Source organism: Oncorhynchus nerka, linkage group LG14, assembly GCF_034236695.1.
Source record: "Oncorhynchus nerka isolate Pitt River linkage group LG14, Oner_Uvic_2.0, whole genome shotgun sequence".
Lineage (NCBI taxonomy): Eukaryota > Metazoa > Chordata > Actinopteri > Salmoniformes > Salmonidae > Oncorhynchus > Oncorhynchus nerka.
This window is the reverse complement of record NC_088409.1, coordinates 4,498,499-4,526,434: the sequence shown is the minus strand read 5'-3', so window position 1 is coordinate 4,526,434 and position 27,936 is coordinate 4,498,499. Positions and strand designations below refer to the sequence as shown.

Sequence of the window (27,936 nt, the reverse complement as noted above, 5' to 3'; positions counted from 1 at the left end):
AATAAACTGGTCCTCTGTTTTGGAATGGGTGGCCAGTAATAAACTGGTCCTCTGTTTTGGAATGGGTGGCCAGTAATAAACTGGTCCTCTGTTTTGGAATGGGTAATAAACTGGTCCTCTGTTTTGGAATGGGTGGCCAAATAAACTGGTCCTCTGTTTTGGAATGGGTGGCCAGTAATAAACTGGTGGGTAATAAACCTCTGTTTTGGAATGGGTGGCCAGTAATAAACTGGTCCTCTGTTTTGGAATGGGTGGCCAGTAATAAACTGGTCCTCTGTTTTGGAATGGGTGGCCAGTAATAAACTGGTCCTCTGTTTTGGAATGGGTGGCCAGTAATAAACTGGTCCTCTGTTTTGGAATGGGTGGCCAGTAATAAACTGGTCCTCTGTTTTGGAATGGGTGGCCAGTAATAAACTGGTCCTCTGTTTTGGAATGGGTGGCCAGTAATAAACTGGTCCTCTGTTTTGGAATGGGTGGCCAGTAATAAACTGGTCCTCTGTTTTGGAATGGGTGGCCAGTAATAAACTGGTCCTCTGTTTTGGAATGGGTGGCCAGTAATAAACTGGTCCTCTGTTTTGGAATGGGTGGCCAGTAATAAACTGGTCCTCTGTTTTGGAATGGGTGGCCAGTAATAAACTGGTCCTCTGTTTTGGAATGGGTAATAAACTGGTCCTCTGTTTTGGAATAAAATAAACTGGTCCTCTGTTTTGGAATGGGTGGCCAGTAATAAACTGGTCCTCTGTTTTGGGGTGGCCAGTAATAAACTGGTCCTCTGTTTTGGAATGGGTGGCCAGTAATAAACTGGTCCTCTGTTTTGGAATGGGTAATAAACTGGTCCTCTGTTTTGGAATGGGTGGCCAATAAACTGGTCCTCTGTTTTGGAATGGGTGGCCAGTAATAAACTGGTCCTCTGTTTTGGAATGGGTGGCCAGTAATAAACTGGTCCTCTGTTTTGGAATGGGTGGCCAGTAATAAACTGGTCCTCTGTTTTGGAATGGGTGGCCAGTAATAAACTGGTCCTCTGTTTTGGAATGGGTGGCCAGTAATAAACTGGTCCTCTGTTTTGGAATGGGTGGCCAGTAATAAACTCTGTTTTGGAATGGGTGGCCAGTAATAAACTGGTCCTCTTTTTGGAATGGGTGGTCCTCTGTTTTGGAATGGGTGGCCAGTAAAAACTGGTCCTCTGTTTTGGAATGGGTGGCCAGTAATAAACTGGTCCTCTGTTTTGGAATGGTCCTCTGTTTTGGAATGGGTAATAAACTGGTGTTTTGAATGTGGCCAGTCTGTTGTTTTGGAATGGGTGGCCAGTAATAAACTGGTCCTCTGTTTTGGAAATAAACTGGGTTTTGGCCAGTAATAAACTGGTCCTCTGTTTTGGAATGGGTGGCCAGTAATAAACTGGTCCTCTGTTTTGGAATGGGTGGCCAGTAATAAACTGGTCCTCTGTTTTGGAATGGGTAATAAACTGGTCCTCTGTTTTGGAATGGGTAATAAACTGGTCCTCTGTTTTGGAATGGGTAATAAACTGGTCCTCTGTTTTGGAATGGGTAATAAACTGGTCCTCTGTTTTGGAATGGGTGGCCAGTAATAAACTGGTCCTCTGTTTTGGAATGGGTGGCCAGTAATAAACTGGTCCTCTGTTTTGGAATGGGTGGCCAGTAATAAACTGGTACTCTGTTTTGGAATGGGTGGCCAGTAATAAACTGGTCCTCTGTTTTGGAATGGGTGGCCAGTAATAAACTGGTCCTCTGTTTTGGAATGGGTGGCCAGTAATAAACTGGTCCTCTGTTTTGGAATGGGTGGCCAGTAATAAACTGGTCCTCTGTTTTGGAATGGGTGGCCAGTAATAAACTGGTCCTCTGTTTTGGAATGGGTGGCCAGTAATAAACTGGTCCTCTGTTTTGGAATGGGTGGCCAGTAATAAACTGGTCCTCTGTTTTGGAATGGGTGGCCAGTAATAAACTGGTCCTCTGTTTTGGAATGGGTGGCCAGTAATAAACCTCTGTTTTGGAATGGGTGGCCAGTAATAAACTGTTTTTTGGAATGGGTGGCCAATAAAAACTGGTCCTCTGTTTTGGAATGGTGGCCAGTAATAAACTGGTCCTCTGTTTTGGAATGGGTGGCCAGTAATAAACTGGTCCTCTGTTTTGGAATGGGTGGCCAGTAATAAACTGGTCCTCTGTTTTGGAATGGGTGGTCCTCTGTTTTGGAATGGGTAATAAACTGGTCCTCTGTTTTGGAATGGGTGGCCAGTAATAAACTGGTCCTCTGTTTTGGAATGGGTGGCCAATGGGTAATAAACTGGTCCTCTGTTTTGGAATGGGTGGCCAGTAATAAACTGGTCCTCTGTTTTGGAATGGGTGGCCAGTAATAAACTGGTCCTCTGTTTTGGAATGGGTGGCCAGTAATAAACTGGTCCTCTGTTTTGGAATGGGTAATAAACTGGCCTCTGTTTTGGAATGTAATAAACTGGTCCTCTGTTTTGGAATGGGTGGCCAGTAATAAACTGGTCCTCTGTTTTGGAATGGGTGGCCAGTAATAAACTGGTCCTCTGTTTTGGAATGGGTGGCCAGTAATAAACTGGTCCTCTGTTTTGGAATGGGTGGCCAGTAATAAACTGGTCCTCTGTTTTGGAATGGGTGGCCAGTAATAAACTGGTCCTCTGTTTTGGAATGGGTGGCCAGTAATAAACTGGTCCTGTTTTGGAATGGGTGGCCAGTAATAAACTGGTCCTCTGTTTTGGAATGGGTGGCCAGTAATAAACTGGTCCTCTGTTTTGGAATGGGTGGCCAGTAATAAACTGGTCCTCTGTTTTGGAATGGGTGGCCAGTAATAAACTGGTCCTCTGTTTTGGAATGGGTGGCCAGTAATAAACTGGTCCTCTGTTTTGGAATGGGTGGCCAGTAATAAACTGGTCCTCTGTTTTGGAATGGGTGGCCAGTAATAAACTGGTCCTCTGTTTTGGAATAAACTGGTCCTCTGTTTTGGAATGGGTGGCCAGTAATAAACTGGTCCTCTGTTTTGGAATGGGTGGCCAGTAATAAACTGGTCCTCTGTTTTGGAATGGGTGGCCAGTAATAAACTGGTCCTCTGTTTTGGAATGGGTGGCCAGTAATAAACTGGTCCTCTGTTTTGGAATGGGTGGCCAAAAAACTGGTCCTCTGTTTTGGAATGGGTGGCCAGTAATAAACTGGTCCTCTGTTTTGGAATGGGTGGCCAGTAATAAACTGGTCCTCTGTTTTGGAATGGGTAATAAACTGGTCCTCTGTTTTGGAATGGGTGGCCAGTTTTGGAATAAACTGGTCCTCTGTTTTGGAATGGGTAATAAACTGGTCCTCTGTTTTGGAATGGGTGGCCAAATAAACTGGTCCTCTGTTTTGGAATGGGTGGCCAGTAATAAACTGGTCCTCTGTTTTGGAATGGGTGGCCAGTAATAAACTGGTCCTCTGTTTTGGAATGGGTGGCCAATGGGTAATAAACTGGTCCTCTGTTTTGGAATGGGTGGCCAGTAATAAACTGGTCCTCTGTTTTGGAATGGGTGGCCAGTAATAAACTGGTCCTCTGTTTTGGAATGGGTGGCCAGTAATAAACTGGTCCTCTGTTTTGGAATGGGTAATAAACTGGTCCTCTGTTTTGGAATGGGTAATAAACTGGTCCTCTGTTTTGGAATGGGTGGCCAGTAATAAACTGGTCCTCTGTTTTGGAATGGGTGGCCAGTAATAAACTGGTCCTCTGTTTTGGAATGGGTGGCCAGTAATAAACTGGTCCTCTGTTTTGGAATGGGTGGCCAGTAATAAACTGGTCCTCTGTTTTGGAATGGGTGGCCAGTAATAAACTGGTCCTCTGTTTTGGAATGGGTGGCCAGTAATAAACTGGTCCTCTGTTTTGGAATGGGTGGGTAATAAACTGGTCCTCTGTTTTGGAATGGGTGGCCAGTAATAAACTGGTCCTCTGTTTTGGAATGGGTGGCCAGTAATAAACTGGTCCTCTGTTTTGGAATGGGTGGCCAGTAATAAACTGGTCCTCTGTTTTGGAATGGGTGGCCAGTAATAAACTGGTCCTCTGTTTTGGAATGGGTGGCCAGTAATAAACTGGTCCTCTGTTTTGGAATGGGTGGCCAGTAATAAACTGGTCCTCTGTTTTGGAATGGGTGGCCAGTAATAAACTGGTCCTCTGTTTTGGAATGGGTGGCCAGTAATAAACTGGTCCTCTGTTTTGGAATGGGTGGCCAGTAATAAACTGGTCCTCTGTTTTGGAATGGGTGGCCAGTAATAAACTGGTCCTCTGTTTTGGAATGGGTAATAAACTGGTCCAGAATGGGTAATAAACTGGTCCTCTGTTTTGGAATGGGTGGCCAGTAATAAACTGGTACTCTGTTTTGGAATGGGTGGTCCTCTGTTTTGGAATGGGTAATAAACTGGTCCTCTGTTTTGGAATGGGTGGCCAGTAATAAACTGGTCCTCTGTTTTGGAATGGGTGGCCAGTAATAAACTGGTCCTGTTTTGGAATGGGTAATAAACTGTTTTTTTGGAATGGGTGGCCAGTAATAAACTGGTCCTCTGTTTTGGAATGGGTGGCCAGTAATAAACTGGTCCTCTGTTTTGGAATGGGTGGCCAGTAATAAACTGGTCCTCTGTTTTGGAATGGGTGGCCAGTAATAAACTGGTCCTCTGTTTTGGAATGGGTGGCCAGTAATAAACTGGTCCTCTGTTTTGGAATGGGTGGCCAGTAATAAACTGGTCCTCTGTTTTGGAATGGGTGGCCAGTAATAAACTGGTCCTCTGTTTTGGAATGGGTGGCCAGTAATAAACTGGTCCTCTGTTTTGGAATGGGTGGCCAAATAAACTGGTCCTCTGTTTTGGAATGGGTGGCCAGTAATAAACTGGTCCTCTGTTTTGGAATGGGTGGCCAGTAATAAACTGGTCCTCTGTTTTGGAATGGGTGGTCCTCTGTTTTGGAATGGGTGGCCAGTAATAAACTGGTCCTCTGTTTTGGAATGGGTGGCCAGTAATAAACTGGTCCTCTGTTTTGGAATGGGTGGCCAGTAATAAACTGGTCCTCTGTTTTGGAATGGGTGGCCAGTAATAAACTGGTCCTCTGTTTTGGAATGGGTGGCCAGTAATAAACTGGTCCTCTGTTTTGGAATGGGTGGCCAGTAATAAACTGGTCCTCTGTTTTGGAATGGGTGGCCAGTAATAAACTGGTCCTCTGTTTTGGAATGGGTGGCCAGTAATAAACTGGTCCTCTGTTTTGGAATGGGTGGCCAGTAATAAACTGGTCCTCTGTTTTGGAATTGGCCAGTAATAAACTGGTCCTCTGTTTTGGAATGGGTGGCCAGTAATAAACTGGTCCTCTGTTTTGGAATGGGTGGCCAGTAATAAACTGGTCCTCTGTTTTGGAATGGGTGGCCAGTAATAAACTGGTCTGTTTTGGAATGGGTGGCCAGTTTTGAATAAACTGGTCCTCTGTTTTGGAATGGGTGGCCAGTAATAAACTGGTACTCTGTTTTGGAATGGGTGGCCAGTAATAAACTGGTCCTCTGTTTTGTCCAGTCTGTTTTTTTGGAATGGGTGGCCAGTAATAAACTGGTCCTCTGTTTTGGAATGGGTGGCCAGTAATAAACTGGTCTCTGTTTTGGAATGGGTGGCCAGTAATAAACTGGTCCTCTGTTTTGGAATGGGTGGCCAGTAATAAACTGGTCCTCTGTTTTGGAATGGGTGGCCAGTAATAAACTGGTCCTCTGTTTTGGAATGGGTGGCCAGTAATAAACTGGTCCTCTGTTTTGGAATGGGTGGCCAGTAATAAACTGGTCCTCTGTTTTGGAATGGGTGGCCAGTAATAAACTGGTCCTCTGTTTTGGAATGGGTGGCCAGTAATAAACTGGTCCTCTGTTTTGGAATGGGTGGCCAGTAATAAACTGGTCCTCTGTTTTGGAATGGGTGGCCAGTAATAAACTGGTCCTCTGTTTTGGAATGGGTGGCCAGTAATAAACTGGTCCTCTGTTTTGGAATGGGTGGCCAGTAATAAACTGGTCCTCTGTTTTGGAATGGGTGGCCAAATAAACTGGTCCTCTGTTTTGGAATGGGTGGTCCTGTTTTGGAATGGGTAGTATAAATGGGTCCTCTGTTTTTTTGGAATGGGTGGCCAGTAATAAACTGGTCCTCTGTTTTGGAATGGGTGGCCAGTAATAAACTGGTCCTCTGTTTTGGAATGGGTGGCCAGTAATAAACTGAAATAAACTGGTCCTCTGTTTTGGGTGGCCAGTAATAAACTGGTCCTCTGTTTTGGAATGGGTGGCCAGTAATAAACTGGTCCTCTGTTTTGGAATGGGTGGCCAGTAATAAACTGGAATGGGTGGCCAGTAATAAACTGGTCCTCTGTTTTGGAATGGGTGGCCAGTAATAAACTGGTCCTCTGTTTTGGAATGGGTGGCCAGTAATAAACTGGTCCTCTGTTTTGGAATGGGTGGCCAGTAATAAACTGGTCCTCTGTTTTGGAATGGGTGGCCAGTAATAAACTGGTCCTCTGTTTTGGAATGGGTGGCCAGTAATAAACTGGTCCTCTGTTTTGGAATGGGTGGCCAGTAATAAACTGGTCCTCTGTTTTGGAATGGGTGGCCAGTAATAAACTGGTCCTCTGTTTTGGAATGGGTGGCCAGTAATAAACTGGTACTCTGTTTTGGAATGGGTAATAAACTGGTCCTCTGTTTTGGAATGGGTGGCCAGTAATAAACTGGTCCTCTGTTTTGGAATGGGTAATAAACTGGTCCTCTGTTTTGGAATGGGTGGCCAGTAATAAACTGGTCCTCTGTTTTGGAATGGGTGGCCAGTAATAAACTGGTCCTCTGTTTTGGAATGGGTGGCCAGTAATAAACTGGTCCTCTGTTTTGGAATGGGTGGCCAGTAATAAACTGGTCCTCTGTTTTGGAATGGGTGGCCAGTAATAAACTGGTCCTCTGTTTTGGAATGGGTGGCCAGTAATAAACTGGTCCTCTGTTTTGGAATGGGTGGCCAAATAAACTGGTCCTCTGTTTTGGAATGGGTGGCCAGTAATAAACTGGTCCTCTGTTTTGGAATGGGTGGCCAGTAATAAACTGGTCCTCTGTTTTGGAATGGGTGGCCAGTAATAAACTGGTCCTCTGTTTTGGAATGGGTGGCCAGTAATAAACTGGTCCTCTGTTTTGGAATGGGTGGCCAGTAATAAACTGGTCCTCTGTTTTGGAATGGGTGGCCAGTAATAAACTGGTCCTGTTTTGGAATGGGTGGCCAGTAATAAACTGGTCCTCTGTTTTGGAATGGGTGGCCAGTAATAAACTGGTACTCTGTTTTGGAATGGGTGGCCAGTAATAAACTGGTCCTCTGTTTTGGAATGGGTGGCCAGGTCCTCTGTTTTGGAATGGGTAAACTGGTCCTCTGTTTTGGAATGGGTGGCCTGTTTTGGAGTAATAAACTGGTCCTCTGTTTTGGAATGGGTGGCCAGTAATAAACTGGTCCTCTGTTTTGGAATGGGTGGCCAGTAATAAACTGGTCCTCTGTTTTGGAATGGGTGGCCAGTAATAAACTGGTCCTCTGTTTTGGAATGGGTGGCCAGTAATAAACTGGTCCTCTGTTTTGGAATGGGTGGCCAGTAATAAACTGGTCCTCTGTTTTGGAATGGGTAATAGTAATAAACTGGTCCTCTGTTTTGGAATGGGTGGCCAGTAATAAACTGGTCCTCTGTTTTGGAATGGGTGGCCAGTAATAAACTGGTCCTCTGTTTTGGAATGGGTAATAAACTGGTCCTCTGTTTTGGAATGGGTGGCCAAATAAACTGGTCCTCTGTTTTGGAATGGGTGGCCAGTAATAAACTGGTCCTCTGTTTTGGAATGGGTGGCTAATAAACTGGTTTGTTTTGGAATGGGTGGCCAGTAATAAACTGGTCCTCTGTTTTGGAATGGGTGGTCCTCTGTTTTGGAATGGGTAATAAACTGGTCCTCTGTTTTGGAATGGGTGGCCAGTAATAAACTGGTCCTCTGTTTTGGAATGGGGTCCTCTGTTTTGCCAGTAATAAACTGGTCCTCTGTTTTGGAATGGGTGGCCAGTAATAAACTGGTCGGTCCTCTGTTTTGGAATGGGTGGCCAGTAATAAACTGGTCCTCTGTTTTGGAATGGGTGGCCAGTAAACTGGTAAACTGGTCCTCTGTTTTGGAATGGGTGGCCAGTAATAAACTGGTCCTCTGTTTTGGAATGGGTGGCCAGTAATAAACTGGTCCTCTGTTTTGGAATGGGTGGCCAGTAATAAACTGGTCCTCTGTTTTGGAATGGGTGGCCAGTAATAAACTGGTACTCTGTTTTGGAATGGGTGGCCAGTAATAAACTGGTCCTCTGTTTTGGAATGGGTAATAAACTGGTCCTCTGTTTTGGAATGGGTGGCCAGTAATAAACTGGTCCTCTGTTTTGGAATGGGTGGCCAGTAATAAACTGGTTTTGGAATGGGTGGCCTCTGTTTTTTTGGAATGGGTGGCCAAATAAACTGGTCCTCTGTTTTGGAATGGGTGGCCAGTAATAAACTGGTCCTCTGTTTTGGAATGGGTGGCCAGTAATAAACTGGTCCTCTGTTTTGGAATGGGTGGCCAGTAATAAACTGGTCCTGTTTTGGAATGGGTGGCTGTTTTTTTGGAATGGGTGGCCAGTAATAAACTGGTCCTCTGTTTTTTTGGAATGGGTGGCCAGTAATAAACTGGTCCTCTGTTTTGGAATGGGTGGCCAGTAATAAACTGGTCCTCTGTTTTGGAATGGGTGGCCAGTAATAAACTGGTCCTCTGTTTTGGAATGGGTGGCCAGTAATAAACTGGTCCTCTGTTTTGGAATGGGTGGCCAGTAATAAACTGGTCCTCTGTTTTGGAATGGGTGGCCAGTAATAAACTGGTCCTCTGTTTTGGAATGGGTGGCCAGTAATAAACTGGTCCTCTGTTTTGGAATGGGTGGCCAGTAATAAACTGGTCCTCTGTTTTGGAAATAAACTGGTCCTCTGTTTTGGGGTGGCCAGTAATAAACTGGTCCTCTGTTTTGGAATGGGTGGCCAGTAATAAACTGGTCCTCTGTTTTGGAATGGGTGGCCAGTAATAAACTGGTCCTCTGTTTTGGAATGGGTGGCCAGTAATAAACTGGTCCTCTGTTTTGGAATGGGTGGCCAGTAATAAACTGGTCCTCTGTTTTGGAATGGGTGGCCAGTAATAAACTGGTCCTCTGTTTTGGAATGGGTGGCCAGTAATAAACTGGTCCTCTGTTTTGGAATGGGTGGCCAGTAATAAACTGGTCCTCTGTTTTGGAATGGGTGGCCAATAAAAACTGGTCTGTTTTGCCAGGTGGCCAGTAATAAACTGGTCCTCTGTTTTGGAATGGGTGGCCAGTAATAAACTGGTCCTCTGTTTTGGAATGGGTGGCCAGTAATAAACTGGTCCTCTGTTTTGGAATGGGTGGCCAGTAATAAACTGTTTTGTGGGTGGCCAGTAATAAACTGGTCCTCTGTTTTGGAATGGGTGGCCAGTAATAAACTGGTCCTCTGTTTTGGAATGGGTGGCCAGTAATAAACTGGTCCTCTGTTTTGGAATGGGTGGCCAGTTTTGGAATAAACTGGTCCTCTGTTTTGGAATGGGTGGTCCAATGTAATAAATGGGTGGCCAGTAATAAACTGGTCCTCTGTTTTGGAATGGGTAATAAACTGGTCCTCTGTTTTGGAATGGGTGGCCAGTAATAAACTGGTCCTGTTTTGGAATGGGTGGCCAGTAATAAACTGGTCCTCTGTTTTGGAATGGGTGGCCAGTAATAAACTGGTCCTCTGTTTTGGAATGGGTGGCCAGTAATAAACTGGTCCTCTGTTTTGGAATGGGTGGCCAGTAATAAACTGGTCCTCTGTTTTGGAATGGGTGGCCAGTAATAAACTGGTCCTCTGTTTTGGAATGGGTGGCCAGTAATAAACTGGTCCTCTGTTTTGGAATGGAATCTGTTTTGGTGGCCAGTAATAAACTGGTCCTCTGTTTTGGAATGGGTGGCCAGTAATAAACTGGTCCTCTGTTTTGGAATGGGTGGCCAGTAATAAACTGGTCCTCTGTTTTGGAATGGGTGGCCAGTAATAAACTGGTCCTCTGTTTTGGAATGGGTGGCCAGTAATAAACTGGTCCTCTGTTTTGGAATGGGTAATAAACTGGTCCTCTGTTTTGGAATGGGTAATAAACTGGTCCTCTGTTTTGGAATGGGTAATAAACTGCCAGTAATAAACTGGTCCTCTGTTTTGGAATGGGTGGCCAGTAATAAACTGGTCCTCTGTTTTGGAATGGGTGGCCAGTAATAAACTGGTCCTCTGTTTTGGAATGGGTAAGTAATAAACTGGTCCTCTGTTTTGGAATGGGTGGCCAGTAATAAACTGGTCCTCTGTTTTGGAATGGGTGGCCAGTAATAAACTGGTCCTCTGTTTTGGAATGGGTGGTAATAAACTGGTCCTCTGTTTTGGAATGGGTGGCCAGTAATAAACTGGTCCTCTGTTTTGGAATGGGTAATAAACTGGTCCTCTGTTTTGGAATGGGTAGTAATAAACTGGTCCTCTGTTTTGGAATGGGTTTTGGAATGGGTAATAAACTGGTCCTCTGTTTTGGAATGGGTGGCCAGTAATAAACTGGTCCTCTGTTTTGGAATGGGTGGCCAGTAATAAACTGGTCCTCTGTTTTGGAATGGGTGGCCAGTAATAAACTGGTCCTCTGTTTTGGAATGGGTGGCCAGTAATAAACTGGTCCTCTGTTTTGGAATGGGTGGCCAGTAATAAACTGGTCCTCTGTTTTGGGTGGCCAATGGTCCTCTGTTTTGGAATGGGTGGCCAGTAATAAACTGGTCCTCTGTTTTGGAATGGGTGGCCAGTAATAAACTGGTCCTCTGTTTTGGAATGGGTGGCCAGTAATAAACTGGTCCTCTGTTTTTTTGGAATGGGTGGCCAGTAATAAACTGGTCCTCTGTTTTGGAATGGGTGGCCAGTAATAAACTGGTCCTCTGTTTTGGAATGGGTGGCCAGTAATAAACTGGTCCTCTGTTTTGGAATGGGTGGCCAGTAATAAACTGGTCCTCTGTTTTGGAATGGGTGGCCAGTAATAAACTGGTACTCTGTTTTGGAATGGGTGGCCAGTAATAAACTGGTACTCTGTTTTGGAATGGGTGGCCAGTAATAAACTGGTCCTCTGTTTTGGAATGGGTGGCCAGTAATAAACTGGTACTCTGTTTTGGAATGGGTGGCCAGTAATAAACTGTTTTGTCCACCAACTCTGTTTTGGAATGGGTGGCCAGTAATAAACTGGTCCTCTGTTTTGGAATGGGTGGCCAGTAATAAACTGGTCCTCTGTTTTGGAATGGGTGGCCAGTAATAAACTGGTCCTCTGTTTTGGAATGGGTGGCCAGTAATAAACTGGTCCTCTGTTTTGGAATGGGTGGCCAGTAATAAACTGGTCCTCTGTTTTGGAATGGGTCCAGGGGTCTGTTTTGTTTTGAATGGGTGGCCAGTAATAAACTGGTCCTCTGTTTTGGAATGGGTAATAAACTGGTCCTCTGTTTTGGAATGGGTGGTCCTCTGTTTTGGAATGGGTGGCCAGTAATAAACTGGTCCTCTGTTTTGGAATGGGTGGCCAGTAATAAACTGGTCCTCTGTTTTGGAATGGGTGGCCAGTAATAAACTGGTCCTCTGTTTTGGAATGGGTGGCCAGTAATAAACTGGTCCTCTGTTTTGGAATGGGTGGCCAGTAATAAACTGGTCCTCTGTTTTGGAATGGGTTTTGGAATGGGTGGCCAGTAATAAACTGGTCCTCTGTTTTGGGTGGCCAGTAATGGGTGGGTGGCCAGTAATAAACTGGTCCTCTGTTTTGGAATGGGTGGCCAGTAATAAACTGGTACTCTGTTTTGGAATGGGTGGCCAGTAATAAACTGGTCCTGTTTTGGAATGGGTGGCCAGTAATAAACTGGTACTCTGTTTTGGAATGGGTGGCCAGTAATAAACTGGTACTCTGTTTTGGAATGGGTGGCCAGTAATAAACTGGTACTCTGTTTTGGAATGGGTGGCCAGTAATAAACTGGTCCTCTGTTTTGGAATGGGTGGCCAGTAATAAACTGGTCCTCTGTTTTGGAATGGGTGGCCAGTAATAAACTGGTCCTCTGTTTTGGAATGGGTGGCCAGTAATAAACTGGTCCTCTGTTTTGGAATGGGTGGCCAGTAATAAACTGGTTCTCTGTTTTGGAATGGGTGGCCAGTAATAAACTGGTCCTCTGTTTTGGAATGGGTGGCCAGTAATAAACTGGTCCTCTTGGCTAAGAGTTGAGGAAAGTGACATCACTTCTTGTTTTTATAATAAACATTAATGTGTTGAAAATTACAAATTGTTAGCAGAAGACCACTGTTTCACAGTCCCCCCAGCAGAAGACCAGCAGATCTAACAAACACACATTCCCCACAGGAGACATGCCACCAGGGGTCTTTTCACAGTCCCCCCAGAGACCAGCTAGTGTCTTTGTCGGCTAACGGGGGATCCCAATAAATCTAAAATGATACGTGGGCTAATTAAAACATTTTCAATACATTTAGTTAATTCCGTACTAAGGTCAACTCATTGTTGAATTCTGTTTTGATGCCTGGATTCCGTGAGGGCCCTAATGAACATATAGGGACCAGAATAAGGCTCTCCACATAGGGACCAGAATAAGGCTCTCCACATAGGGACCAGAATAAGGCTCTCCACATAGGGACCAGAATAAGGCTCTCCACATAGGGACCAGAATAAGGCTCTCCACATAGGGACCAGAATAAGGCTCTCCACATAGGGACCAGAATAAGGCTCTCCACACAGGGACCAGAATAAGGCTCTCCACACAGGGACCAGAATAAGGCTCTCCACACAGGGACCAGAATAAGGCTCTCCATATAGGGACCAGAATAAGGCTCTCCATATAGGGACCAGAATAAGGCTCTCCACATAGGGACCAGAATAAGGCTCTCCACATAGGGACCAGAATAAGGCTCTCCACATAGGGACCAGAATAAGGCTCTCCATATAGGGACCAGAATAAGGCTCTCCATATAGGGACCAGAATAAGGCTCTCCACATAGGGACCAGAATAAGGCTCTCCACATAGGGACCAGAATAAGGCTCTCCATATAGGGACCAGAATAAGGCTCTCCACATAGGGACCAGAATAAGGCTCTCCCTATAGGGACCAGAATAAGGCTCTCCATATAGGGACCAGAATAAGGCTCTCCATATAGGGACCAGAATAAGGCTCTCCATATAGGGACCAGAATAAGGCTCTCCATATAGGGACCAGAATAAGGCTCTCCCTATAACCAGAATAAGCTCTCCATATAGGGACCAGAATAAGGCTCCCTCCAGGGACCAGAATAAGGCTCTCCCTATAGGGACCAGAATAAGGCTCTCCACATAGGGACCAGAATAAGGCTCTCCATATAGGGACCAGAATAAGGCTCTCCATATAGGGACCAGAATAAGGCTCTCCATATAGGGACCAGAATAAGGCTCTCCATATAGGGACCAGAATAAGGCTCTCCACATAGGGACCAGAATAAGGCTCTCCATATAGGGACCAGAATAAGGCTCTCCATATAGGGACCAGAATAAGGCTCTCCATATAGGGACCAGAATAAGGCTGACAGTGAGGATAAAGTGAGTGACTTTGGACAAGAGTAGAGGGCCTAGAGAGCTGCCCTGTGGTACACCACCCTGTTTTACTTTAGAGAAGCCAAATGAACGGCTCTGTCAGCGATGCGATTCGGGAAGCTAGACTGACTGACAGTGAGGATAAAGTGAGTGACTTTGGTCTTGTCTGACAAGCCCCGACATCCCAGGAAAATAAACCTGACAATCCTTTGGTTTACTTGTCCAGATGTGGCACAGTGGATATTTAACCAGCTGTCAATCACAGCACACCTAGTCAACACTGGCTGTTCAGCTGTCAATCACAGCACACCTCAACACTCACAGCACACCTAGTCAACACTTCAGGTCAATGTTCAGCTGTCAAATCACAGCACACCTAGTCAACACTGGCTGTTCAGCACACCTGTCAATGGCTGTTCACAGCACACCTAGTCAACACTGGCTGTTCAGCTGTCAATCACAGCACACCTAGTCAACACTGGCTGTTCAGCTGTCAATCACAGCACACCTAGTCAACACTGGCTGTTCAGCTGTCAATCACAGCACACCTAGTCAACACTGGCTGTTCAGCTGTCAATCACAGCACACCTAGTCAACACTGGCTGTTCAGCTGTCAATCACAGCACACCTAGTCAACACTGGCTGCTCAGCTGTCAATCACAGCACACCTAGTCAATCACAGCACTGGCTGCTCAGCTGTCAATCACAGCACACCTAGTCAACACTGGCTGCTCAGCTGTCAATCACAGCACACCTAGTCAACACTGGCTGTTCTGCTGTCAATCACAGCACACCTAGTCAACACAGGCTGCTCAGCTGTCAATCACAGCACACCTAGTCAACACTGGCTGTTCAGCTGTCAATCACAGCACACCTAGTCAACACTGGCTGCTCAGCTGTCAATCACAGCACACCTAGTCAACACTGGCTGCTCAGCTGTCAATCACAGCACACCTAGTCAACACTGGCTGCTCAGCTGTCAATCACAGCACACCTAGTCAACACTGGCTGTTCAGCTGTCAATCACAGCACACCTAGTCAACACAGGCTGCTCAGCTGTCAATCACAGCACACCTAGTCAACACAGGCTGCTCAGCTGTCAATCACAGCACACCTAGTCAACACTGGCTGCTCAGCTGTCAATCACAGCACACCTAGTCAACACTGGCTGTTCAGCTGTCAATCACAGCACACCTAGTCAACACAGGCTGTTCAGCTGCCAATCACAGCACACTGGCTGTTCAGCTGTAAATAGCCTCACAGCTATAATCACAGCACAAATAGCCTACTCAGTCATGACTGGCTGTTCAGCTGCCAATCACAGCACAGTAAATAGCCTACTATACTCCACGACTCCGCATGGCTGGCTGCTCAGCTGCCAATCACAGCACACCTAGTCAACACAGGCTGTTCAGCTGCCAATCACAGCACAGTAAATAGCCTACTATACTCCACGACTCCACATGACTGGCTGCTCAGCTGCCAATCACAGCACACCTAGTCAACACAGGCTGTTCACCTGCCAATCACAGCACAGTAAATAGCCTACTATACTCCACGACTCAGCATGACTGGCTGTTCAGCTGCCAATCACAGCACAGTAAATAGCCTACTATACTCCACGACTCCGCATGACTGGCTGTTCAGCTGCCAATCACAGCACAGTAAATAGCCTACTATACTCCACGACTCCGCATGACTGGCTGTTCAGCTGCCAATCACAGCACAGTAAATAGCCTACTATACTCCACGACTCCGCATGACTGGCTGTTCAGCTGCCAATCACAGCACAGTAAATAGCCTACTATACTCCACGACTCCGCATGACTGGCTGTTCAGCTGCCAATCACAGCACAGTAAATAGCTGGAACTAAACGAAATGCTGCCAATCACAGCACAGTAAATAGCCTACTATACTCCACGACTCCGCATGACTGGCTGCTCAGCTGCCAATCACAGCACACCTAGTCAACACAGGCTGTTCAGCTGCCAATCACAGCACAGTAAATAGCCTACTATACTCCACGACTCCGCATGACTGGCTGTTCAGCTGCCAATCACAGCACAGTAAATAGCCTACTAGTCAACACTCCGCATGAGGCTGTTCAGCTGCCAATCACAGCACAGTAAATAGCCTACTATACTCCACGACTCCATGATTGGCTGCTCAGCTGCCAATCACAGCACACCTAGTCAACACAGGCTGTTCAGCTGCCAATCACAGCACAGTAAATAGCCTACTATACTCCACGACTCCGCATGATTGGCTGCGAGAAACTCATGAAAATAAAATAAATGTCCCAATAAAACCTATAATATGACGCTAAGAGGTGGGTTCCAACTCATCGTTACCACATTACATGAGACGTGGAAAGAAATTAGACCGCAACCGGACAAGGAGGCACACAAACTGGACGAGGGACACAATGCGCCAGGCGCCTGTCCTATGGACAGATCTCTAGAAGATTCTCATTGTTCATTCTAATTGGAGGGACGCGTCAGGCGCCTGTCCTACAGATCTCTAAAGATTCTCATTGTTCATTCTAATTGGCGCCTGTCCTATGGACAGATCTCTAGAAGATTCTCATTGTTCATTCTAATTGGACGAGGGACACAATGCGTCAGGTGCCTGTCCTATGGACAGATCTCTAGAAGATTCTCATTGTTCATTCTAATTGGACGAGGGACACAATGCGTCAGGCGCCTGTCCTATGGACAGATCTCTAGAAGATTCTCATTGTTCATTCTAATTGGACGAGGGACACAATGCGTCAGGCGCCTGTCCTATGGACAGATCTCTAGAAGATTCTCATTGTTCATTCTAATTGGACGAGGGACACAATGCGTCAGGCGCCTGTCCTATGGACAGATCTCTAGAAGATTCTCATTGTTCATTCTAACGGGAGAGGGCTTGACGGACAAGCGAATTGAAACTTTTATAAAAAGTATCTCAGTTAATATGAGGTGGAAAACGTTACCGGCTGAAAATGAGTCTGTAACCGACTGATTAGTCGATGCTAAATGGGAGACACCGTCCGCCTGCCTGTCCGACTGCCTGTCCGTCTGTAACCGGCTGATTAGTCGATGCTAAATGGGAGACACCATCTGTCCGCCTGCCTGTCCGACTGCCTGTCCGTCTGTAACCGGCTGATTAGTCGATGCTAAATGGGAGACACCGTCTGTCCGCCTGCCTGTCCGTCTGTAACCGGCTGATTAGTCGATGCTAAATGGGAGACACAGTCTGTCCGTCTGTAACCGGCTGATTAGTCGATGCTAAATGGGAGACACCGTCTGTCCGACTGCCTGTCCGTCTGTAACCGGCTGATTAGTCGATGCTAAATGGGAGACACAGTCTGTCCAACTGCCTGTCTGACTGTAACCGGCTGATTAGTCGATGCTAAATGGGAGACACAGTCTGTCCGACTGCCTGTCCGTCTGTAACCGGCTGATTAGTCGATGCTAAATGGGAGACACAGTCTGTCCAACTGCCTGTCTGACTGTAACCGGCTGATTAGTCGATGCTAAATGGGAGACACAGTCTGTAACCGGCTGATTAGTCGATGCTAAATGGGAGACACAGTCTGTCCGACTGCCTGTCCGTCTGTAACCGGCTGATTAGTCGATGCTAAATGGGAGACACAGTCTGTAACCGGCTGATTAGTCGATGCTAAATGGGAGACACAGTCTGTCCGACTGCCTGTCCGTCTGTAACCGGCTGATTAGTCGATGCTAAATGGGAGACACAGTCTGTCCAACTGCCTGTCTGACTGTAACCGGCTGATTAGTCGATGCTAAATGGGAGACACCGTCTGCCCGACTGCCTGTCCGACTGCCTGTCCGACTGAACTGGATGCTAAATGGGAGACACTGCCTGTCCGTCTGTAAGGTAATAGTGTCATGGAGGAGTTGTATCCACCTGATCATAGTCCCCTGCCTGTCCGACTGCCTGTCCGACTGCCTGCCCGACTGCCTGCCCGACTGCCTGCCCGTCTGTAAAGTACTAGCGTCATGGAGGAGTTGTATCCACCTGATCATAGTCATCCAGGAACTGGTATCTGTTCTTCTGTGGTTCTGTAGAACCAGGCTGAGATGAATAGTCTTGGTTGTCTGGCCGGTCCTGAAAATCAATACAGTATTATTAATAATGAAGAAACAGACAAATATCAAATATAAATAATAGATTTGAGACGAGAGGACGAGGGGAAAGAAAGCAGGAAGAGAGAGAGAGAGAGAGGAGAGGGGGAGAAAGCAGGAAGAGAGAGAGAGAGAGGAGAGGGGGAAGAAAGCAGGGAGAGAGAGAGGAGAGGGGGAAGAAAGCAGGAAGAGAGAGAGAGAGAGAGAGAAGAGAGAGGAGAAAGCAGGAAGAGAGAGAGAGAGAGAGAGGGGGAGAAAGGGAAGAGAGAGAGAGAGAGGGGGAGAAAGCAGGAAGAGAGAGAGAGAGAGAGGGGAGAAGAAAGCAGGAAGAGAGAGAGAGAGGGGGGGAGAAAGCAGGAAGAGAGAGAGAGAGAGAGGGGAGAAAGCAGGAGAGAGAGAGAGAGAGAGGGGGAGAAGGAAGAGAGAGAGAGAGAGAGAGAGGGGGAGAAAGCAGGAAGAGAGAGAGAGAGAGAGAGAGAGGGGAGAAAGCAGGAAGAGAGAGAGAGAGAGAGGGGGAGAAAGCAGGAAGAGAGAGAGAGAGGAGGGGGAGAAAGCAGGAAGAGAGAGAGAGAGAGGGGGAGAAAGCAGGAAGAGAGAGAGAGAGAGAGGGGGAGAAAGCAGGAAGAGAGAGAGAGAGAGGGGGAGAAAGCAGGAAGAGAGAGAGAGAGAGAGGGGGAGAAAGCAGGAAGAGAGAGAGAGAGAGAGGGGAGAAAGCAGGAAGAGAGAGAGAGGGAGGGGGAGAAAGCAGGAAGAGAGAGAGAGAGGGGGGAGAAAGCAGGAAGAGAGAGAGAGGAGAGGGGGAGAAAGCAGGAAGAGAGAGAGAGAGGGGGGAGAAAGCAGGAAGAGAGAGAGAGGAGAGAGGGAGGAGAAGAAAGCAGGAGAGAGGGAGAGCAGGAAGAGAGAGAGAGAGGAGAGAGGGGAGAAAGCAGGAAGAGAGAGAGAGGAGAGAGGGGGAGGAGAGAGAGAGAGGGGAGGGGGAGAAAGCAGGGAGAGAGAGAGAGGAGAGGGGAAGAAAGCAGGAAGAGAGAGAGAGAGAGAGAGAGAGAGAGAGAGAGGGGAGAGAAAGCAGGAAGAGAGAGAGAGAGAGAGAGGGGAGAGAGAAAGAAAGCAGGAAGGAGAGAGGGAGAGAGAGGAGAGAGAGGGGAGAGAGAAAGAGGGAGGGGGAGAGAGGGAGGGAGAGGGGAGAGGGGGAGAGCAGGGAAGAGAGAGAGGAGAGAGAAAGCAGGAGGGGGAGAAAGCAGGAAGAGAGAGAGAGAGAGAGGGGAGAAAGCAGGAAGAGAGAGAGAGAGGAGAGGGGGAGAAAGCAGGAAGAGAGAGAGAGAGAAAGCAGGAGGAGAGGGGGAGAAAGCAGGAAGAGAGAGAGAGAGGAGAGGGGGAGAAAGCAGGAAGAGAGAGAGAGGAGAGGGGGAGAAAGCAGGAAGAGAGAGAGAGGAGAGAAAGCAGGGAGAGAGAGAGAAGAGAGGATTAGAAAGCAGGAAGAGAGAGGTTGCCTTACAGCATCAGGTATCTCCTGTCCCTCCACCCGTCCTCTCTGCATGGCAGGGTTCACCAGCTGGTTTAAGTACAAGTCCAGATCTTCATCCTGCAGGTCGTTCACGTCGACATCGTCATCTGGGGATCAAACAGATCAATAATCAATAATCAATAGAACGACAAAACACAATACACAGCTATAACCCCCACCAGAGAGGAGAGGAGTTCAGACACAACACACAGCTATAACCCCCACCAGAGAGGAGAGGAGTTCAGACACAACACACAGCTATAACCCCCACCAGAGAGGAGTTCAGACACAACACACAGCTATAACCCCCACCAGAGAGGAGTTCAGACACAACACACAGCTATAACCCCCACCAGAGAGGAGAGGAGTTCAGACAACACACAGCTATAACCCCCACCAGAGAGGAGTTCAGACACAACACACAGCTATAACCCCCACCAGAGAGGAGAGGAGTTCAGACACAATACACAGCTATAACCCCCACCAGCTATAACCCCCACCAGAGAGGAGTTCAGACACAACACACAGCTATAACCCCCACCAGAGAGAGAGGAGTTCAGACACAACACACAGCTATAACCCCCACCAGAGAGGAGTTCAGACAACACACAGCTATAACCCCCACCAGAGAGGAGTTCAGACACAATACACAGCTATAACCCCCACCAGAGAGGAGAGGAGTTCAGACACAATACACAGCTATAACCCCCACCAGAGAGGAGAGGAGTTCAGACACAACACACAGCTATAACCCCCACCAGAGAGGAGAGGAGTTCAGACACAATACACAGCTATAACCCCCACCAGAGAGGAGAGGAGTTCAGACACAACACACAGCTATAACCCCCACCAGAGAGGAGAGGAGTTCAGACAACACACAGCTATAACCCCCACCAGAGAGGAGAGGAGTTCAGACACAACACACAGCTATAACCCCCACCAGAGAGGAGTTCAGACAACACACAGCTATAACCCCCACCAGAGAGGAGTTCAGACACAATACAGAGAGGAGAGGAGTTCAGACACAGCTATAACCCCCACCAGAGAGGAGTTCAGACAACACACACACCAGAGGAGAGGAGTTCTATAACCCCCACCAGAGAGGTGTTCAGACACAACACACAGCTATAACCCCCACCAGAGAGGAGTTCAGACACAACACACAGCTATAACCCCCACCAGAGAGGAGAGGAGTTCAGACACAATACACAGCTATAACCCCCACCAGAGAGGAGTTCAGACACAACACACAGCTATAACCCCCACCAGAGAGGAGTTCAGACACAATACACAGCTATAACCCCCACCAGAGAGGAGTTCAGACAACACACAGCTATAACCCCCACCAGAGAGGAGTTCAGACAACACACAGCTATAACCCCCACCAGAGAGGAGTTCAGACACCAGAGCTAGAGAGGAGTTCAGACAACACACAGCTATAACCCCCACCAGAGAGGAGTTCAGACACAATACACAGCTATAACCCCCACCAGAGAGGAGAGGAGTTCAGACACAACACACAGCTATAACCCCCACCAGAGAGGAGTTCAGACACAACACACAGCTATAACCCCCACCAGAGAGGAGTTCAGACACAACACACAGCTATAACCCCCACCAGAGAGGAGTTCAGACACAACACACAGCTATAACCCCCACCAGAGAGGAGAGGAGTTCAGACACAACACACAGCTATAACCCCCACCAGAGAGGAGTTCAGACACAATACACAGCTATAACCCCCACCAGAGAGGAGAGGAGTTCAGACACAACACACAGCTATAACCCCCACCAGAGAGGAGTTCAGACACAATACACAGCTATAACCCCCACCAGAGAGGAGTTCAGACACAATACACAGCTATAACCCCCACCAGAGAGGAGAGGAGTTCAGACACAATACACAGCTATAACCCCCACCAGAGAGGAGAGGAGTTCAGACACAACACACAGCTATAACCCCCACCAGAGAGGAGAGGAGTTCAGACACAACACACAGCTATAACCCCCACCAGAGAGGAGTTCAGACACAACACACAGCTATAACCCCCACCAGAGAGGAGAGGAGTTCAGACAACACACAGCTATAACCCCCACCAGAGAGGAGTTCAGACACAATACACAGCTATAACCCCCACCAGAGAGGAGAGGAGTTCAGACACAATACACAGCTATAACCCCCACCAGAGAGGAGTTCAGACAATACACAGCTATAACCCCCACCAGAGAGGAGAGACACACACACAGCTATAACCCCACCAGAGAGGAGAGGAGTTCAGACAATACACAGCTATAACCCCCACCAGAGAGGAGGAGTTCAGACACAACACACAGCTATAACCCCCACCAGAGAGGAGTTCAGACACAACACACAGCTATAACCCCCACCAGAGAGGGAGTTCAGACACAACACACAGCTATAACCCCCACCAGAGAGGAGAGGAGTTCAGACACAATACACAGCTATAACCCCCACCAGAGAGGTGTTCAGACACAACACACAGCTATAACCCCCACCAGAGAGGAGAGAGTTCAGACACAACACACAGCTATAACCCCCACCAGAGAGGAGAGGAGTTCAGACACAATACACAGCTATAACCCCCACCAGAGAGAGAGAGTTCAGACACAACACACAGCTATAACCCCCACCAGAGAGGAGTTCAGACACAATACACAGCTATAACCCCCACCAGAGAGGAGAGGAGTTCAGACACAACACACACCAGAGAGGAGTTCAGACACAACACACAGCTAAACCCCCACCAGAGAGGAGTTCAGACAACACACAGCTATAACCCCCACCAGAGAGGACAACACACAGCTAGAGGAGTTCAGACACAACACACAGCTATAACCCCCACCAGAGAGGAGAGGAGTTCAGACACAACACACAGCTATAACCCCCACCAGAGAGGAGAGGAGTTCAGACACAACACACAGCTATAACCCCCACCAGAGAGGAGTTCAGACACAACACACAGCTATAACCCCCACCAGAGAGGTGTTCAGACAACACACAGCTATAACCCCCACCAGAGAGGAGAGGAGTTCAGACACAACACACAGCTATAACCCCCACCAGAGAGGAGTTCAGACACAACACACAGCTATAACCCCCACCAGAGAGGAGAGTTCAGACACAACACACAGCTATAACCCCCACCAGAGAGGAGTTCAGACACAACACACAGCTATAACCCCCACCAGAGAGGAGTTCAGACACAACACACACCAGCTATAACCCCCCCACCAGAGAGGAGAGGAGTTCAGACACACACACAGCTATAACCCCCACCAGAGAGGAGTTCAGACACAACACACAGCTATAACCCCACCAGAGAGGAGTTCAGACACAACACACAGCTATAACCCCCACCAGAGAGGAGAGGAGTTCAGACACAATACACAGCTATAACCCCCACCAGAGAGGAGTTCAGACACAACACACAGCTATAACCCCCACCAGAGAGGAGTTCAGACACAACACACAGCTATAACCCCCACCAGAGAGGAGTTCAGACACAACACACAGCTATAACCCCCACCAGAGAGGAGTTCAGACACAATACACAGCTATAACCCCCACCAGAGAGGAGAGGAGTTCAGACACAACACACAGCTACACAGCTAAACCCCCACCAGAGAGGAGTTCAGACACACACACAGCTATAACCCCCACCAGAGAGGAGTTCAGACACAATACACAGCTATAACCCCCAGAGAGGAGTTCAGACCAGAGAGGAGAGGAGTTCAGACACAATACACAGCTATAACCCCCACCAGAGAGGAGTTCAGACACAACACACAGAGAGGATAACCCCCACCAGAGAGGAGTTCAGACACAACACACAGCTATAACCCCCACCAGAGAGGAGTTCAGACACAACACACAGCTATAACCCCCACCAGAGAGGAGAGGAGTTCAGACACAACACACAGCTATAACCCCCACCAGAGAGGAGTTCAGACACAACACACAGCTATAACCCCCACCAGAGAGGAGAGGAGTTCAGACACAATACACAGCTATAACCCCCACCAGAGAGGAGAGGAGTTCAGACACAACACACAGCTATAACCCCCACCAGAGAGGAGTTCAGACACAACACACAGCTATAACCCCCACCAGAGAGGAGTTCAGACACAACACACAGCTATAACCCCCACCAGAGAGGAGAGGAGTTCAGACACAACACACAGCTATAACCCCACCAGAGAGGAGTTCAGACACAACACACAGCTAGAGGAGTTCAGACACAACACACAGCTATAACCCCCACCAGAGAGGAGTTCAGACACAACACACAGCTATAACCCCCACCAGAGAGGAGTTCAGACACAACACACAGCTATAACCCCCACCAGAGAGGAGTTCAGACACAACACACAGCTATAACCCCCACCAGAGAGGAGTTCAGACACAACACACAGCTATAACCCCCACCAGAGAGGAGTTCAGACACAATACACAGCTATAACCCCCACCAGAGAGGAGAGGAGTTCAGACACAACACACAGCTATAACCCCCACCAGAGAGGAGTTCAGAAAGGTGAACGTTGTAGATAGAAATGAAATGCATAGAGCTGGCCCAATTTCCTATTCCTTTTGACAACAAAGCCCCCCCTCATTGTCTGTTCTACACTATCCAGTTCTATGTGAATGATCAGTAACGTTGCATCTTCCTGAATAAGCCTCATGCTGTGCTATGAAAGGGGTGGGGCCTCACCTGTGACATCACTGTTCATGCTGTCCACAGACATGAGCTTCTCATTGGCCAGGAAGCTGGAGACACTCCCACTGAAGCGGTCGCTGTCGGCTCCGTCACTGGCCAGACTCTGGTCGTCCACGGTGCCTGGGAGGGATCGGACCTGGATCACAGAGACAGAATTACAACTACATTCTGGTATCATGTGAGGCTACCACCCATACTGGACCCTAAAGGGGAGGCTACCACCCATACTGGACCCTAAAGGGGAGGCTACCACCCATACTGGACCCTAAAGGGAGGCTACCACCCATACTGGACCCTAAAGGGGAGGCTACCACCCATACTGGACCCTAAAGGAGTGGCTACCACCCATACTGGACCCTAAAGGGGAGGCTACCACCCATACTGGACCCTAAAGGGGAGGCTACCACCCATACTGGACCCTAAAGGGGAGGCTACCACCCATACTGGACCCTAAAGGGGAGGCTACCACCCATACTGGACCCTAAAGGGGAGAGTCTGGACCCTAAAGGGGAGGCTACCACCCATACTGGACCCTAAAGGTCCACCCATACTGACCCCCAGGGGAGGCTACCACCCATACTGGACCCTAAAGGGAGGCTACCACCCATACTGGACCCTAAAGGGGAGGCTACCACCCATACTGGACCCTAAAGGGGAGGCTACCACCCATACTGGACCCTAAAGGTCTGGACAGGGGAGGCTACCACCCATACTGGACCCTAAAGGTCTGGACAGGGGGAGGCTACCACCCATACTGGACCCTAAAGGGGAGGCTACCACCCATACTGGACCCTAAAGGGAGGCTACCACCCATACTGGACCCTAAAGGGGAGGCTACCACCCATACTGGACCCTAAAGGGGAGGCTACCACCCATACTGGACCCTAAAGGGGTGGCTACCACCCATACTGGACCCTAAAGGGGAGGCTACCACCCATACTGGACCCTAAAGGGGACCCCCCAGGGGCTACCACCCATACTGGACCCTAAAGGGAGGCTACCACCCATACTGGACCCTAAAGGGGAGGCTACCACCCATACTGGACCCTAAAGGGGAGGCTACCACCCATACTGGACCCTAAAGGAGAGGCTACCACCCATACTGGACCCTAAAGGTCTGGACAGGGGGAGGCTACCACCCATACTGGAACCTAAAGGGGAGGCTACCACCCATACTGGACCCTAAAGGGGTGGCTACCACCCATACTGGACCCTAAAGGGGAGGCTACCACCCATACTGGACCCTAAAGGGGAGGCTACCACCCATACTGGACCCTAAAGGGGAGGCTACCACCCATACTGGACCCTAAAGGGGAGGCTACCACCCAAAGGGGAGGCTACCACCCATACTGGAACCTAAAGGGGAGGCTACCACCCATACTGGACCCTAAAGGGGAGGCTACCACCCATACTGGACCCTAAAGGTCTGGACAGGGGGAGGCTACCACCCATACTGGACCCTAAAGGGGAGGCTACCACCCATACTGGACCCTAAAGGAGAGGCTACCACCCATACTGGACCCTAAAGGGGTGGCTACCACCCATACTGGACCCTAAAGGGGTGGCTACCACCCATACTGGACCCTAAAGGTCTGGACAGGGAGAGGCTACCACCCATACTGGACCCTAAAGGTCTGGACAGGGGGAAGTAGAGGAGGCTACCACCCATACTGGACCCTAAAGGTCTGGACAGGGGGAGGCTACCACCCATACTGGACCCTAAAGGAGAGGCTACCACCCATACTGGACCCTAAAGGGGTGGCTACCACCCATACTGGACCCTAAAGGTCTGGACAGGGGAGGCTACCACCCATACTGGACCCTAAAGGCCTGGGCAGGGGGAGGCTACCACCCATACTGGACCCTAAAGGCCTGGACAGGGGGAAGGAGAGGTGGCTACCACCCATACTGGACCCTAAAGGCCTGGGCAGGAGGAGGCTACCACCCATACTGGACCCTAAAGGCCTGGGCAGGAGGAGGCTACCACCCATACTGGACCCTAAAGGTCTGGACAGGGGGAGGCTACCACCCATACTGGACCCTAAAGGAGAGGCTACCACCCATACTGGACCCTAAAGGGGAGGCTACCACCCATACTGTACCCTAAAGGGGAGGCTACCACCCATACTGGACCCTAAAGGGGAGGCTACCACCCATACTGGACCCTAAAGGGGAGGCTACCACCCATACTGGACCCTAAAGGGGAGGCTACCACCCATACTGGACCCTAAAGGGGAGGCTACCACCCATACTGGACCCTAAAGGGGAGGCTACCACCCATACTGGACCCTAAAGGTCTGGACAGGAGAGGCTACCACCCATACTGGACCCTAAAGGGGAGGCTACCACCCATACTGGACCCTAAAGGGGTGGCTACCACCCATACTGGACCCTAAAGGCCTGGACAGGGGGAAGGAGAGGTGGCTACCACCCATACTGGACCCTAAAGGCCTGGGCAGGAGGAGGCTACCACCCATACTGGACCCTAAAGGGGAGGCTACCACCCATACTGGACCCTAAAGGGGAGGCTACCACCCATACTGGACCCTAAAGGGGAGGCTACCACCCATACTGGACCCTAAAGGGGAGGCTACCACCCATACTGGACCCTAAAGGCCTGGTCAGGGGGAGGCTACCACCCATACTGGACCCTAAAGGGGTGGCTACCACCCATACTGGACCCTAAAGGCCTGGGCAGGAGGAGGCTACCACCCATACTGGACCCTAAAGGTCTGGGCAGGAGGAGGCTACCACCCATACTGGACCCTAAAGGCCTGGGCAGGAGGAGGCTACCACCCATACTGGACCCTAAAGGGGAGGCTACCACCCATACTGGACCCTAAAGGCCTACCACCCATACTGGACCCTAAAGGGGAGGCTACCACCCATACTGGACCCTAAAGGGGAGGCTACCACCCATACTGGACCCTAAAGGCCTGGGCAGGAGGAGGCTACCACCCATACTGGACCCTAAAGGGGAGGCTACCACCCATACTGGACCCTAAAGGTCTGGACAGGGGCAAGGAGTCCACTCTAAAAGCACATGAGACAACATAGAGAGTGTGATACCTTTAGATCCATAAAGTCCCTATTAACCAGGTTGGTGAAGGCCAGCCGGCCCGTAGAGAGATCTGATAGGGAGATGAGAAATTCAGTTAGTTGGTTTGTTAGCTAACATAGCACACCAGCCTGATGGACATAATGATATATCAACTAGTGAAGGACGGAGACCAGCCTGATGGACATCACTGATCTATCAACTAGTGAAGGACAGAGACCAGCCTGATGGACATCACTGATCTATCAACTAGTGAAGGACAGAGACCAGCCTGATGGACATCACTGATCTATCAACTAGTGAAGGACAGAGACCAGCCTGATGGACATCACTGATACTATCAACTAGTGAAGGACGGAGACCAGCCTGATGGACATCACTGATCTATCAACTAGTGAAGGACAGAGACCAGCCTGATGGACATCACTGATCTATCAACTAGTGAAGGACAGAGACCAGCCTGATGGACATCACTGATCTATCAACTAGTGAAGGACAGAGACCAGCCTGATGGACATCACTGATATATCAACTAGTGAAGGACGGAGACCAGCCTGATGGACACCAGATCACTGATCTATCAACTAGTGAAGGACAGAGACCAGCCTGATGGACATAATGATATATCAACTAGTGAAGGACAGAGACCAGCCTGATGGACATCACTGATCTATCAACTAGTGAAGGACAGAGACCAGCCTGATGGACATCACTGATCTATCAACTAGTGAAGGACAGAGACCAGCCTGATGGACATCACTGATCTATCAACTAGTGAAGGACAGAGACCAGCCTGATGGACATAATGATCTATCAACTA

At 48.7% G+C, this 27,936-nt stretch overlaps 1 protein-coding gene across 4 annotated transcripts in view; it reads right to left on the bottom strand.

The window, feature by feature from the left end:
• Positions 1–27,936, bottom strand: part of LOC115117983 (centrosomal protein of 192 kDa-like) — a 103,160-nt gene that overhangs the window by 66,573 nt on the left and 8,651 nt on the right. For all 4 annotated transcript variants that reach the window (XM_065027279.1, XM_065027280.1, XM_065027282.1 and 1 more), the window contains 4 exons: positions 27,128–27,189; positions 24,053–24,194; positions 19,314–19,429; positions 17,712–17,801 (listed from right to left, as the gene is read on the bottom strand). In XM_065027279.1, coding sequence (XP_064883351.1) covers positions 17,712–17,801; positions 19,314–19,429; positions 24,053–24,194; positions 27,128–27,189 — 410 coding nt within the window. The remainder of the gene's footprint in view (positions 1–17,711; positions 17,802–19,313; positions 19,430–24,052; positions 24,195–27,127; positions 27,190–27,936) is intronic.